The sequence below is a fragment of the Arachis stenosperma genome, chromosome 4 (assembly GCF_014773155.1).
Source record: "Arachis stenosperma cultivar V10309 chromosome 4, arast.V10309.gnm1.PFL2, whole genome shotgun sequence".
Classification (NCBI taxonomy): Eukaryota; Viridiplantae; Streptophyta; class Magnoliopsida; order Fabales; family Fabaceae; genus Arachis; species Arachis stenosperma.
Window position 1 is genome coordinate 4,177,336 of NC_080380.1, and position 16,429 is coordinate 4,193,764.

General features: G+C 30.2%; 2 protein-coding genes across 6 annotated transcripts; both read right to left on the minus strand.

Annotated features, from left to right (window-relative positions):
* Positions 1-2,263: 2,263 nt before the first annotated feature.
* On the minus strand, positions 2,264-8,723 carry LOC130977120 (uncharacterized). 4 transcript variants are annotated; one of them, XM_057902139.1, is made up of 14 exons: positions 8,506-8,723; positions 8,331-8,404; positions 7,965-8,083; positions 7,571-7,651; positions 7,266-7,312; positions 6,713-6,770; positions 6,317-6,430; positions 5,986-6,102; positions 5,332-5,425; positions 4,789-4,877; positions 4,062-4,154; positions 3,714-3,910; positions 3,231-3,438; positions 2,264-2,840 (listed from the first exon to the last, which is right to left on the minus strand). In XM_057902139.1, the coding sequence occupies exons 3-14, from the start codon at positions 8,044-8,046 to the stop codon at positions 2,788-2,790; spliced, it is 1,233 nt and encodes a 410-aa protein (XP_057758122.1). In that variant the 5' UTR covers positions 8,047-8,083; positions 8,331-8,404; positions 8,506-8,723; the 3' UTR covers positions 2,264-2,787. The 4 variants fall into 4 exon arrangements, with proteins under 4 accessions (XP_057758122.1, XP_057758123.1, XP_057758121.1 ...); XM_057902140.1 differs by having other exon boundaries at positions 2,265-2,840; positions 8,331-8,463; positions 8,664-8,680; XM_057902138.1 differs by having other exon boundaries at positions 2,265-2,840; positions 8,331-8,703.
* A 1,300-nt stretch (positions 8,724-10,023) lies between these two features.
* On the minus strand, positions 10,024-12,691 carry LOC130976724 (vesicle-associated protein 2-2-like). 2 transcript variants are annotated; one of them, XM_057901644.1, is made up of 8 exons: positions 12,521-12,691; positions 12,373-12,443; positions 12,215-12,296; positions 12,022-12,137; positions 11,592-11,774; positions 10,985-11,206; positions 10,650-10,727; positions 10,024-10,277 (listed from the first exon to the last, which is right to left on the minus strand). In XM_057901644.1, the coding sequence occupies exons 1-8, from the start codon at positions 12,567-12,569 to the stop codon at positions 10,167-10,169; spliced, it is 912 nt and encodes a 303-aa protein (XP_057757627.1). In that variant the 5' UTR covers positions 12,570-12,691; the 3' UTR covers positions 10,024-10,166. The 2 variants fall into 2 exon arrangements, with proteins under 2 accessions (XP_057757627.1, XP_057757626.1); XM_057901643.1 differs by having other exon boundaries at positions 10,024-10,280.
* Between the last annotated feature and the right edge of the window lie 3,738 nt (positions 12,692-16,429).

Below are 16,429 nucleotides of genomic sequence, written 5' to 3' on the forward strand. Positions count from 1 at the left end.
TAAAATTTGATTTTTAATACTTATTTAACCAGAGAAATCAACTAATTATTTTGACCGATAAATTTTTGCGTATAAAAAGGTTTTCTATATTTGCTTTAAGAGACCCAACATGTGAAGCATTTACGTGATGCTATGTGGTTATTGATGCTACCTTAGAGATATTTTTGGACTATGATCATATGCATGTCCATTTCATTGCGTTAACAATTGAGTTATCCTTTTCTGGTTGTTTATAGATATATTCTATTAACTCGAATCCACTAACTCAACTCGGACTTGATGACTTCTCCTATTTTTTATTTTTATTTTTTCTCCAAAACCACCAAGTATCTAGTGTTGCTTTAAACGACTTGATATTAGTACAGTTAAACTTTTCTTGTTCATCTTGAATTATAATTATAAATATAAAAAATAATTTAAGAATTAAGGGAAAGCTTCTAAGACACTCATTCAAAGGTATCTATATTGTTAGTTTTACTTTTCCAAAAAAGACCAATTTATTCACTTTTTTCATTAGAGAAAACTCTCTAGTGCAGCAAAATCAAATCTAAATTGTGATTAAAAAAATGCAGATAAGAGGGTGAAACGCACGAAGGCGGCAGAAAGAGAAAAAGTAAGCACCATATACAGCACCTACTACTCTTCACCACCATTGGAGACGCCAGGTGAAGTAAAACCTACCATAATGTTGCATTGTGGTTTGTGGAGTGGTGTCATTATCCTGTATTCCTGTGATGGATATGGGTCAATTTCTTAATAGATTAATTTTCATGTATCAGAATGTAAATAATCTTTCTACTATCATTAAATAAAAATTATGAAAGCTATCCTGTCATAACAGATAGTGAGACAGGTACGTAAATAAATTGGCCAATTCTATGGTGCCTATGAATTTTGCCTAAATTTTGTCTAATTTATTTTTTATAGTAAATTTTGATTTTTTAAAAATTATTTATTCTTATATTTTTTAAATTAAATAATAACTTTTAACCCCTTTTAGTAAATAGGCATTACTTTTAGGCACCATAGCATTCACCAAATAAATTACCCTGACAGTTCTTTATTTTTCATTGGACACTAAACAGTATATATTGGAAATGCTTTCTTCTTTTTCCCCCAAAAAGCAGGGTGAATAAAGAGCAAAACTGGTTTCCAAGATAATAAAAAAGATATGGATCATGATCAACATATTCCCATCACAACGGACAAAAAGAGAGTCTCTTTCTGTTGTTATCACATACCATAACAGGGCCACTAATTATAATTATAATTGCTATTGGCATTTTGTCACAGCAACTACTTATCCCACCAAGCTCCCAAAAGCTTGAAAGAAGAGGAATAATTGATTCCTCATTGAATTGGAGCACCAATTCTCCACTTCATTCGAATCTTCCATGAGTAACCAAAATGTGAATATACATAGCATTTGCAGATATGCTTCTTGTTCCCCTCAAGCATGAAATTGCGCAAAATATCAACGAGCTATTGTATTATGCTTGCTTAAAGATAAGAAATCTAAGTTTTTAAAGAACTGTTATTAGTAATAATGCGTTTGCACGCATGGAGGTGTGGATGGAGTTGTGGGCTCCATTTCGGGAAAAAGAAAAAAAAAAGTAACTATGGTTTTAGGAGTTTGATTAACAAATGCCCTTTGGTACATTTGTGAAAGAAGTACTTGTTTAAGCAGTAAAATAAATAAAATAATTACTGAAAATTCAAGTTTTTAATATTTCTAATACACTTAATGCTTTAAAAATTTTAAAAGTTACTATGTTTTTTCTTTTGATGACTTAACAAATGTCCTAAAGGCACTTATTAATTAATTCCTTGTTTAAACTATGTTAAAATTAATATCAATTGAAAACTTACATTTCTTAAATACATATACAAAAAGAACTTTTTTAAATTTTAATATTCTATCTTTAATCCAAAACATCTACTGTATTCATTTAGATAAACTAATACATAGTAGCCAATTACACTGATTTAAGCATGACAAAGTGTTTGAACAACACTGATTTTATCTTTTCCTTAAATTATCAATAACCTTTTCATTCCTTTCAACAGTTTTCCATATATGGTATATATCATTCAAGCTAATGTTTATTTATCTTTTGTCTCTGAATTTTATATCTTCTGTCACAATACAATTTCCACAAAAAGCCTTACTATCTGTGCCTTGAACTGCTAATACAAAGAATGGAATCTTAAAAAGAAAAGGGGGGGGGGGGGGGGGGGAATGAGAGGAGGGGGCGGAAGGGGGAAGACAGAATCCTCCTAACAGCTCATTTAGGATATACTTTTCTGAATACTCGGAATGGTTGCAAAATTTGCTGTACTTGCAAATTTAGCAACACTTGATCCTGGATAAATCACATAGAGCATATCATCTAAAGACATAATCTTGTTTTGCTTTTGAGAATACTCTAAAAATAAGAAAATTTACTTATATTGGAAAATCTTGTAATAACATGAATGATGTCAGCGTGCCTGTTGCCACCAAGCATTCTGCCTTCCATTTTATTAAAAGGTCCAAAGTGTTATGAAGTTAATCAGATTAGAAAAAGAAACCCAACTTTCGGGAGTCAGCAACAAAATCACGAAATTTGAAGAATTAATAATTTCTTCATTTCCAACCATTATATAACAAAGGTAAGTTTCATTTACAGAGTAGATGACAGGATGCACAATTTGAGTAATTTACTCTATCAACTTCAAAAATGGAGCTAAATCCTAACCTCGTATTGGTTACCTGTACCACCTAGCAAAAAAATCCCATCGAAGTTACTAAATCACAGGAACACTCCCGTTTGGTTGTTGTATTGTTCCGAGAGGATTTCCTACAAAACCAAGCCCACGTCACTTCTATAGCATCTAAGTTTCCCATAATATTAATACAACTACTACAACTATCAAAAAATTAAAAAAAACACACACACACTCTAACACACTCTCTCACTCAAACACACTAACTATAACAACTAAATGTTATGTGGCTTATCCAAATGCAACAAAGGTGCTGCAACATATCTGTTTGCTCCTTGTCAAAGTTTGTGCTTCAAAACTAGTTACGTAATAATTAATTAGTACCAAAATGCTGTGAACCCACTTATAGCTAGAGATACTCTCTTGATAATTGCCGAATTGACTTAATTTAGCACATGTCATGATCAGCATAAGCAGCTTGGTATAACAGTAAGACCAAATAAAACAACTTAATAACATATTACCTGTGTTGCTAGCAAAAGAATAAGGTTTTGAAAGAAAGTTGCTTCTTGTCAAACCCGTATGGGTAGCTGCAGACCTTGAAACATTATCAACAAGAAACTGATTCGACAAGCCACCACTTGGCGGACCTTCTTTAAGCATGGATATTTCTGAGCTTTTTGCAAGAATCTGACAAGAATTTTGTGCCTGACACAAGGCTGGTGAATTGCTCTGTTTTCCAGGGGGAAAAAAGGAGGGAAAAAAAGAGCTTTTGGTCAAGAGCATGTGAAAAGAGAGGGTCTTTAGCATTCAAGCAGGAAGTTACAACCAGCAAGTGGAGCATACAACATAATTCCTCCTTGCTTTTAGAATGACCAAAAGATAAAACAATGATAAATGTTTACAACTATGACATTAGATTGCACCTAAGCAACATTAAGAACACAAGATTCAAAACCTGTAATGAAAAAAAATCAATATTAAATAACAAGTGAAGAAACGCACACCTCCTTGTTCGGCACATTATCCATTCTTTCAAATGAAGGGTTCATTTGACTTGAATCTTGTACTGGTGACATATTTTGACTTACATCATGATGTAATTCCTCACACATGTTCTGGAAATATAGATGACGAATTGAAGCACGCAATCGATTTCTCCTTTGTGAATAATATATCTTTGTAGCAAGGGGTGCAGGAAAATCTAATTGAACACAATCATATAAGAATAAATGGAAGCATTCAACACTGAGGAATCTCAGAGAATAAATGTTTCAGGAAAGGGCTTCCTTCCCACAAGCTACAATAAGGTTCATGAATTGGTAAACTAAAATATATTTTGTTAGCCTCTATACCATTCTTCGCCGTGAGTTGCTCATGGACCAGCCCAAGGTTTTTCTGGTTGAGGTCTTCATGTTCAGAAACAGTTCTGTCAAGCAAATCCTTGCCTGAATGGATTCAAGGAGAAAAAACATTAGGCTATCCTTCCCATGGCCAGTGTCCATATAAAAAGTTTTAGAAGGAAATGAAATTTTAGATTTGAGGGAAAATTACATAGCTAACAGATACTTTTACAAGAGACTTTTTGCAGAGTAAATTTAACTTTGATGATATTTATTGATTTTGAATAATGATTCAGGCTCTGGCATTCAATGTATTGAAGCTTGATCACATCTACCTGGCGAAAATCTAGTGCATCTAATGATAATTTGAATTCTACTGAAGCACAGTCCACATCCATATCCTTCATCAATGATTTCATGCATCACAGATAATACATTCCACAACCCCTTCCCCATGAATGGTCTCATACATTTTTAAAAACTATCATTTTCCTTGTTTGCACTAGTAGATTGAACTTTTAAACAAACTATAATAATGAAACACTGGGATGAAAACTAAAGACTTTCAACAATGCTATACAGTGGAAACAAATTTCTTAACTGTATTCTAACATCAAGTACAATTTAACTTTAAAATGATAATTTTTAGTCAAAAGCTTATGATTCTTATTGGAAAAAAACTCATTTTGATAACTATGGCAAGAACAAATGACTCCGACATGCATAGTGGCACACTTACATGTAAATCCATCTGTGAAGCTCGCAGTTTTTGTCACTCCATATTCTGTTACATGAGTTTCGGGTAAAGGTAGATATGTGCTGGCTGTCCTGCAACCAAGGTAACAATACAAGGTAATGAGGTGAAAGGAAGATGTGTAAAAAGGTAAAAGAAGAAATACTGAATTCCAAACTTAATTTTTAAACAAACATGTGAGTTATCCTTTATAGACAGGATTTTATATTCAAGGATCAAAATTAAAGACAGTTAGGGTAAAGAAGTCCCATTAATTGTAGTTTATCACTTTATGATGTTCCAAAAAGGGTGGCACACTGGTCATAAACATGGAGTTAAGATGTAAGACATGTTCATCTAGTGGGAAAAGGCTTTGCTGCTGCATTTCTCTCATATGATCCTTTTATGCCAGCAAAGATGCTCAAATTCACAAGAGTCCTCCAAACAGCATTATATTTTTGGGGCACAATATCAATTTCAACGATATCAAAATAATCAAACTGCCCAAAAAAAAAACCTATAAATGTCAGAAGAACTAAGAAAGCATACGCTTTACGACGTTTAGTTGGAGGATTCATTACAGAAGCTGGGTGATCTCTATTTCCAGGATTAGTTCTTGTATCCTCCATCATAGGTGTCGCATCTGCAGAATATAAGTGCCCTATGTAAATTGGATCTAAAATGAAGCAAGCTTTTAGCAAATCAATATTATGGCAACATAAGAAGTTAATTGTCTAAATGACCAAAATTGTAACAACTAGAGGAAAAGATATCTATGTTAAAAGATATTACCAGAGGTTTTAGGTCAAATTTTGAATGCCAAGGTAAAGCTCTTAATGCAGAAACATATTTTCATGGGAGAACACATACAAGAAAGTCAGGAGGCTAATTTTTAGTTTCATAAAAGCATTGAAATTAAAGTGCACAAGTGACTTTATTTGTTCGTTTATCGGTTCAAAATTCAAAGTGAAAGTCAACATAAGAAGTTAAAACATCAAGACATACTAACTAAAAATTGGAATAACACCAGCGTACCCTTATCTTTTCCAAACAAATCATTGATAAATTGACTTAACCTTAGGAAAACTTATTATAGATAGCAACATGGCCAAAATAAGTGAGAATCTTCGAAAAACACAGGTCAAACTATTTGTGAGAATTGCACAAAATCAGAAAAGTGGAACTTAATACAAGGGGTTTTACCTTTCGCTACATTTGAGAAGGCAGTCACTCTGACTTGACTGTTCAAGGGTGATTGTGATGCACCAGTATCAATATTATCCATAGATTCATATTTCCTCTGCTCCCGAACTGCAGCAGCTTGGTTTATTAGGGTTACGAGGCACAAAATAACTTTATGAATACCTAAGATTAGAATGGGGGCAAAATAACTGAAAAGCTCCCATTAAGAGGAAATCACATTCAAGAAATCCAGAATGCAATTTTTGAAAGATGCAATTTTGAAAATAACTGAAAATCAACAGAACATTAAGCAAACACTAAAACAATACAGAGAAGGCAAATGTAAGGATACGTGCACATGAAGTTGATAACTTTTTCTTTTCTTTCCTGGGAGGTTTTCGATTCCCTGTGCTGCCATCAAGCTCCAAGCTAGTTTGTTCTGTAAGCTTTAATGACCTACAAAGTTCTGAAAAAGAAATGAGGAAAAGGGGGTGAGAGTAAAACATAGAAAAATCAATATTAGCACTTCTATAACAAAGAGAGACCAAAAAACAAAGCGTAATTAAACAGCCAACACCATATGATGGTCTTTGTAAGTCAATGATCTAGAATTTAGAAATTAATTGCATAATATTATAAGCATTCAACAGGGCATTGTAATGTTCTGATTGCCAATACTCATCCTCATATATAACATAAAGAAATAATGAGAAGTTCTAAAACAGATGGAGAAGAGAGACCCCCAGACCTGCATGACTGGCATACTGGCTATCCTTGATTGGTTTCTTGCAAAAGTTACAGCATACCTGAAACAGGATGCCAAAATGTTAATCGAATAATTTGATATACTTTTCAGACAATGCTTGCTTATGAAGACATCTAAAAAATACACGAATAAATTCCACAATTTAGAAAGTTGGCATAAAATGGAGAAACTGTTCCATCAAACCATGTTAGATGAGCTATGTGCTTGCAATGAATAAAATATCGTCCTAAAACCATAGCAACAGCATCTTAGAGGAATTCCTAAACAATAAAAATACTAATGACTGAATAGTCTACAGCCCATAAGGCCCAAAGGACATTAACCAAAGCAAACAGTTAAAAGACAATACTGTATCTTATTGACTTAAATTACTTCAGGAATATAGAGTACTCCTAATCAATTCATACAATGCACATGCACAGAAGATAAAAACAGTTGACAATCATAACATTTTCAGGAAATATTATATATAAATGGCAGTGGGGTCATATAGTAATCAATAAGACAACACGGAAAAAGAAGTGGCAAACCTCACCAGCTGCAATAGATCAGTCATAGGACTCTGACCATACACATGCATATCTGTGCCATTAAAAAACCTTTAGGCATCAATTATATTTTTAAAACAAAAAATAAATAACTAAATAGTGAACAACAGGAAAGGCAAACAAATTATTGATTGTCATCATGAAAATAAACCAAAAGCAATAACGGAAAACTAAATTAGAACACCAAAATCAATTCAAAAGATATTGCATAATGAATTAAGTAAAATATAAAAAATAAAAACTAATATCTCTCAAGCCAATCCACGAATTGAATTTAAAAGGTCAAGACAACCTTCTTCATCAAGTAAATTTGCTTCATCTGCCTCACGTAGTTCTCTGCAAATATACTCAGCAGCTGACCTGCCAAAGTCATCTTCCAAAGCCACGCATGAACAGATGACATTGATCAGAAATTGAATACATCAGCAATACATAAATAGATATCTGAGTAAAATACATTTACACTCACCTACTTTTAGAATTGTCCCACCAATGTGGATGGTTACATGAATCAAACAGCACTACAGTACTTTTTAAATCATACTGACACATATATCCATTTTTTGTTTTTTCTTGCAATAATTTAAATTCTTGATTAAGCATATTAATTCCAACAACAAACAATGCCCAAGCATAAAGCACAATCACAACAACTATAAAAATTCAAAGGTAGGGTCTTCTTCTACCTGCAATGGTTTGGGAGAAACTCCCAGCAGCTAGAAACTTTGCCATGACTTCCATTCTTCCAATCCCAAGGGAACATACCATCGAGAATGAAAAAGTATAAAATAAAAAAGCCGCAAATCTGAACAACACAATAATTCAAATCAGTTTCAGCTTCAGCTCGTAGCTACTCTTCTGATCTAACAACAACAACGACGATAGAACAATCGGTAAAAACAGAAAACCCAACGAAACGCGAACGTCAAATGCGGAATGCGCCAGATGCATCGCCAATCAACGAATCCCTCAAGACGCAGCAAAAACAAGCGTAGGCGAAACTAACATTCGGAAATCCAGAAACAATGATCTTAGAAACAGAAGAAGGTTACCTGGATCGACGAGAACCCTAGAAACGACGGAATCGGAGCGGAATTGGGGAATGGAAGTGATCTGAGGGCAATGCCTGTGGAGAAGAAGGGGCGGGAGCTTAGGGTGATGCCATCAATGGCGGAAGAGAAAACCCTAGTAGAAGAAAAATAGAGGAAGAGGATTTTAGTATTTTACCCTCTTTCGTAGCTATTTTTGGGGGAAGAGGGAAAAAATCGCGTTCTCTCTCTCTCTCTCTCTTCTCCGCGCGGGGAGGAAGAGTGGGGAGAGAAGCAAAAATAGGAAAAACGATTTTTTATGAGAAGCGAGTTTTTGAGCTGAGCGTGGCTTTTTACATTTTCTGAAGCAGCATTCGTTGGTCTTTGTGCAATGCAATGCGATGCGATGATTCGTACGTACTACTTGCTATGCACTCTGCACCATACTCTTGCTATTTCTTGGTTTCGCTTATTTTTTTTATGGAAAAGCATAAGTAACCAACAATATTTTTGAATAATGTGAATTAATAAGATTAAAAGAGTTAATTTAAATTAATAATATTAAATTAAGATATAATATATCTTTATTTAATTGGTAATTATTCATATTGTTTAAAATAGTCATTGTTTACCTAACACTCTTTTTTTTTATTATTTAGAGATTTAAAGATAATCAAATTAAGAATTATTTTTTGGATGTATTCAAGCAAGAGATGAAGAGAAAGAGGAGCTATATACAAGAATTTTAGTTCAAGTGCTTACGTATATCGCACTTCTTCTATCTATTTAAAATTTTTAGATTATATAATTTTCTAATATGATATCAAATTTTTAATAATAAAAATAAAAATTTATTTTTTATTCATTTTTAAAAGAAATAATTAAATTTTAGATCACATTGTTAATCAAATTTAAAATATCTTAAATTTAGTTTATGTTTACATCTTCTTATATCTGTATTTAATGTACCAAATTAACGTCGAAAAAAATAAAATTAAAACATTTTAAATTTTACTAGACAAAACTAAAAAAAATTATAAAAATAGAAAAAATATTTTTCATAGAAATAGAAGTTTATTCATGCCAAGAATATTTTTATGAGATATTTTTGGGATTGTATATAAGATTTTATATGAAATCAGACAATTGACTTTTAAAGTTTTGGGCTTTTGGGTTTGGGATCTGGATTTGACTTAATTTCGTTTGGGCTTTTTTGGCATAATGAAGCATGGCTGGTCTCCTGCTGCACCATGTGGGGCTTGGTTCAATTATAGGCTGGAATTATGAGTGAGTGGTTCTTAACAATATTAACATTGGTTGGATGTAAATACCCCAAAAAAAAAATATGGTTGGATATTTTATATTTGATAAATTAAAAAAAAAAGATGTATTTATATTTTTAAGATTTTTTTTTGTGGCTACTTTTAAGATGTTTTTAAAATCAAGCAGATATGACCAAAACAAAAATCAAACAGATACTCTTTCAAAACTAACTTTTGTTTATTAAATTACCATGTAATATCATATATTGATAAATAATTAAATACGAAAATTTAAAATTTATATTCACTGTGATTATGTTTACCAAAGTCATGCGTTTTTTTTAAAAGAAAATACTATGCAAAAAGTTTGTTTGGACAGTTTGGTAGATTGTCTCCCCTCTGATTTGTTATGATTTCAAGTCAAATAAAGAAACCTATATTACAAGGCAAAAATATAAAATGAAAAAGACCTGGATAATATGATAATGTAATTCAGTTTACAATTATATTACACAAAAATGATACAAATATGGTTTCTCTTTATAATAACGTCTATTATATATACTAATATTGATATAGACAATTGCACATGATATCGTTATGGATGCACATAATATCCCACTGTCACACTGACAAGTGCAACCACGCAAACAAACAACAATGGAAACCCCACCTGAGGTCTTTTCATATTCCTTTTCCTCTTCAACATCTCCTGACAAAATAATCATGATTAAAAAATTTATTCGGTATCAAATATAGCAAGATAACTACTAACATATTTTACTTTACTTTCATGTAACACAGAGAAATTAAGCATTCATCAGAAACCTACTACATTTCTGGCAAGTAAAATGGTGTCTGCTAAGTGAAAAACAGTTAACCAGTGATCATATGTCAAGACTGACAAGTGTGTGTTGTAGTCACTTAATATGTCACGTTACTAAATTTTGACACCGTTAATAACGGAGATAAAAAAAAGGACTAATGTGACTAATTTAAAATTTTTAAAGAACAAATTTGATTAAAAAAATCTTTCAAGAGAACTAATTTGAAAAACATGTGATTTTTTCATACCACCTACCAACTCTAACTTAAGCAGATTCTTTTCTCGAGTGTTTGTGCACTTCTCTTCAGTTAGCTTCGCAATTGTTTCGTCAGCCTGAAAAGATGATAACTAATTGTTCATTGCATCCATCATTGAAGTTTCAAAGTGTTTAAAACATGTCAAAAATTGCAACCCAAGAAACAGGTTTCAGGAATTGACTATATATGCTCAAGTAAAATTGCATCAAAGTTATGTAAAGGAATAGAGGATTGTATCAGAATATAACTGAGCAACACACAGAATAGTATAACTTCAAAGCAAAGTTACTGTGATATAAACAGGTTATCTGAATTGATGAAAATTATTCTGACCTCTCTTAGCTTAGACTCCATTATACTTAGCCTTGACTTCAATTCCTCATAATCCTTGGCTAAATTCAACCGCAAATCATCCTCCCCTTGCTTCATGCCAATCTCAACCTCAATTTTACTCTGAGTCCGAGGGTCATTCTCCACATGTTTCGAAATCATGTCCTCACCAGTCGTGTCCTCCTCCATATCCTGTGTTGGTTCCAAACTTTTCTCCTCAGCAACCTATTGGAAATAAAATTAAAAAAAAAAAAAACAGATGTACACAAAATCAAAGATTCAGCACGGTACCAAGGTTAAATAATGTTTAATTTTCATTTCTAATTCTTAGTAATAATGCAGATTTTCATTTCTCAATAACTAATGTACTAACCATCTAACCATTTTCTTTATGGATGAATTTAGAGGGTTTATTAAGGCATAAAAGTATGAAACTATTCATGTGCCTTTAGTTAGCAACTTAAGCTTTTGGCAAAAACGATTCACGATTCACGATTCATGATACATACATGTAGTTATCAATGATTACACTACAATTATTACAAGATAATAGCATATTATTCCAGAGAAACTGCTACATTTCTTTAAGTAACTGAGGAAATGAACTTACTGTAAGAGAGGGAGGTAGGTTTTCAAGTCCATCCACAGTTGGAATCCTATCCTTGTAGCCAGCTAGCGAGTCGTGGTGGTAGAGATCTGAGTTCACCGGAAGCAAGACCGGCGAAGAAGGAGGACTGATGAGAACAACCCTGAGCTTCTTCTCCTCCACATAGTTGCCGGTCTCCTTAGAGAACTGCCACGAAGACACAAAGATGATCATCAAGAATGACATTATTCATTCAGATGTGCATATATATATATTTAGAAACTCACATATAGTTATCTTCATGTGAAATTGATAATTGAGAATCCTTAGACGATAATTTAGTCAAACCTGTCAAATTATCTAACGACTATCAATTATCAACTTCACGAGATTACAACTGCACGTGAGTGTTTGCCATATATATAAAAAAAGAAAGATAAAGAGAGTAGTATACGAATTGAGAAGAGATTTGATCGGGTGTTGTTCCAACGGGAACAATGGTGCTCTGAATGAGGAACTTGTCCTTGCATTGGAAATCCGGTGGTGCTGAGCGCTGAGGCTGCATAGTAACTGCATTTGCATTGATCCAAATTCAAAATAAACGAATCGGAAGAGAAAAGAGAAAATAAAGAGAAAAGAATCGTAACCGGTGAAATCACAGGAAGCGTGAGGCTTGATGATGCCAATGGTTGGTCTAACGCAGTATTTCTTAGGCGACGTCGTTTTAACCTGAATCAGAATCGTTAGTAATTAGTGATAATGACGGTGATTATGAAGAAGGTAGTGAGAATCAAGTGAAATGAACCTTAAAAGCAACATAATGAGAGGCGTTGTTGGCAAGATGCACGAGGCAGGAACTCTGTTTCTTCAATTCAACTGAGAGAGGAAACGAAGGAATATGGTGAGAGAAATGAATGCAGAGAGAAGAATGAAGAATGGAAAGAATGACTCACAGACAAAGGTGAGATGAGGGGGTTCGATTTGGAGAAGCTCGGTATCCATCGTAGAAGAGAGGGAGAGTGTGAATTGTGAAAGAAGGGAGAAGAAGAAGAAGAAGAAGAATAAGAATGAGAAGAAGAAGGAGGAATGAAGGATAACAGCGTTGGGTGGTGTCAGTTACAACGGGAGGGTGAGTGAGAGCGACTTAGTGCTTGTATTTGCCGTATGTGTTTCTTTATCAACTACTTTTGAGTGAACTTATTTAACCGTTTTTAATTAGTTAGATACTCAGATCCAGTAAATTTAATGTGAAGTGATAGTTTAGAATTTTTATGGTTGGGTTTATTTATAGTTATAAAATATCGAGATAAAAATATATAGACATAAAATATAAAAATATTATATATATATATATAGATATTGAATTAATATATTTTGTGTTAAGGAAAAATCTAGGGGCGAGTAATTTTTGTATCATCAAAATAAAAGTGAGTGATCTCCCACCATTAGATGTAATCTCACATCATTAAAAACACTATTGATAGCCAATTGATAGTTAAAAAACACCAAAATTGCTGGCCCCTGACATTCCTCATGTTAATTTTGATATGAAATATATTGAGACAATAATTATATTTTTAAATAAAAAATTGAGAATAAATTAGATTTTAATCATTTATTTTAGTTTATTATCAATTAAAATATATGAATACTAATTTTTTTGTCTTTGTCTTAGCCTATTTTTAGAATCAAATACAACTTAGATGGCAATTTAGTCAACTCTGTCAAATTATTTAACGATTTTCAATTTTTAACTTCACATGAAGTTAACTACACCTGATATGAATTTAATTTTGATACATGAATAATTTGGTTGTATTTTTTGTATAACGAAAAATATTAAAGGATTATCAAAATTTATTGTTTTTATTTTTAATTAGCCATCAATATTTAAAAGTATAGGTTAATAACTAAAACTAATAGTCAAAAATAATAAATTTTGATAATATTTTAATATTTTTTTATAACTATTTAATCATACTTATTTTTTTAGATAATTATTTACATAATTAATATATAACTAGTAATTTTTTTTACTAATTTAATGTTTTACATTTCGTAAATCAAAATTAAATTGTATATTGAAAGATAATATATTTTTTTATCCCATATATTTAGAGCACTTAATTATTACTTATTTTCTAATTTTATTACAAGAGGAACTGCACCCTTGCTTAATTCGTTCTATCACCTCTCTACCAACATTTCTAGTGGTTATCTTAATTGTGACACTTCAACCCCTTCAACTATCTTTATAACAATTTTTTTAGTATGTATTTCTTTCTATGTACATTTTATAATATCATTTTATTGCTAGATATGTTTTATATAATAAGTAAACACTATTTACAGAGAAAGATAAATATATATGATTTAAATTATGAAATAATATTAAAACAAATGATCATGTAACAACACTCGTATCATTCACACTCCAACACATAAAATGGAACCACATATTTTTTTTTACGGTTAAATATTACATCGCAATTATATATTTAACATTTATATTAATTAGTTATTAAATAATCTTTTGTTATTCTCCAAATTTATCCTAAATATCATGTGTCATTTACGGGAGATTAATAAAGCGTTTACACTTCATTTTGAAAACAAAAATAAAAAATTAAAATAAAAAATACACTTCGTTTACTTATAATGCTCATACATTAATAAGAAAAAAATAATTATTCTATAAATCTTTATAGTTTTACTAATTTAAAATTATATCTTTTTATTTTAAAAATTTATAATTAAATTCTTATAAATTTTATAAGAATAGCTGTTATTTAAAAAAATACTAATCTAAACATATTTTATTTTAGAATATTTTATAGTTTATCTTACATCAAGCACCAAATTGAATTAAAAAAAAAGACCTAATTTAATTTTTTTTATCCAATATAAATATAGGTGTATAAATTCAAATATAATCCATAAAATTTACAGTAATTATTCGTATTTGATATAAAATTGAGGATATAATTGATCCAGAGATAAATAAGATCGCATATTTTAAATATGTATTTGCAGTTTCGCAAAACATATATATAAATAAAAATATGTGTACCCTCTTTAGAATGTTGAGGTATTAAAGTTTGTATTATTACTTATTTGTTGTTGTTTGAATATTGGATAATTACAGTTGATTTTTTATTTGATATTTCTATTGTTATTCATATACATGTGGTTGTTTTATTTCTATTACTTAAGAAAATACCATTTATAGTATTTTGGAAGTAAAAAGATTAAAAGAATTTTTTGTTCTTATTTTTTTCAAATTCTTGAATTTTTTTAGTTTTTAATAAGCAGAATTTGATACCCGAATTGTTCCACAAAATTGTGGATGGAATAATATCCAAGTAAAAAATGTGAATATTCTATTTAATTCGATTCAATGTCTTTAATGTAAATCAGATTAAAATTTTTGTCATATCTAATTTAATTCGTATGGTACATTTTTAAATATAGAGATTCAATTATAAAATTTTAAATTATAAAATTTAATTATAAATTTAATAAAATTATAACCATTAACGTAGTAATTAAGTGAAAAAAAAAAGCTCACGCCCAAACAATCAAAATGCTCTATTAATATCTATATGTTTTTTTTACATACTTTTTTAATGAAGTAATTAGCTATTAAAATAATAAATTTTATAATAATAGCTAAATTTTTTCATAGATTGTAATCAAACTTGTAACCAATACAAAAAATGAATTTCTAATATTTTTTAATATTTTTAGTCATATTTTTATTATATATATAAAATATTAAAATATATTTGATTATAAAATTTGATTATATTATTTCTATATGAATACTATACGTTCATATATGTATCGCCCTATATATAAATATATTTTTCAGTAATATTAGTGAGATAATAATTAAAATTATTTTATTTAACTTAAGATTTATAATTTTATGTATATAATATCAATAATTACATATTTATTATATTTGAAATTATTTATTTATTCAAATAGTAATTAAAAAATATAAGATAAAAAAATTTAATGCTAATAAATTAAAATAATTTTAGACTGTTTTAGACTAAATTTCTATTATATATATATATATATATATATATATATATATATTGTTGAGTAAAAGCAAGTCAAAGACCTGAAAAAAAAAAATAGAGACTTCATAGTTTATTTTGAGTGTTAAGGTTGCTTAAATAGCTACATAAATTCACAAGCCAAACATGTAAATTTAGTCAAGGCCACCGAAAGGTGAGTGTGACCCTTTAAAGAATTTATTTGTACAATCTGTTATATGAGTTATAAAATGAACATCACTTATAATATTCAGAATAACCACTTTTTAGATTTAGAATTATAATACCATATCATGATACTACTCATCCTAAAAGCTTACATTGATAAAAAGATGTAACACTAATAATTATATCTCACTTTTCTCCTTTTTATTATTTCTAATTTCCAACTTTCCGTTTCATAAGTCAAAACCATTAGGGCCGAAACTGCACACGAGTCGGACTTAAAATAACTAACAAAATATATTTGTAATGTTAAAAAACTTTTAAATATTCTCTTAAATTATGAAACTTTGTAGGAAACAAAAACTTTTAAATATTCTCTTAAATTAAGAAACTAATAAAATATATTTTTAATGTTAAAAATTTCATAAAAAAAATTTAAAAACTAATAGTGACATGATATTTTTTTTAATTTTGTAGTATAAATTAATTTTTTTTCCTTCTAGAAATACTATACCTTCTTCCACTATCATTGTCTTCTTTTAAAAAAAGACAACATTTCTAATTGTGATGACAGTAATAATAGTTGTAGTTATTTAAAAGTGAAATTGATAAAAGAATAAAAAATAAATAATA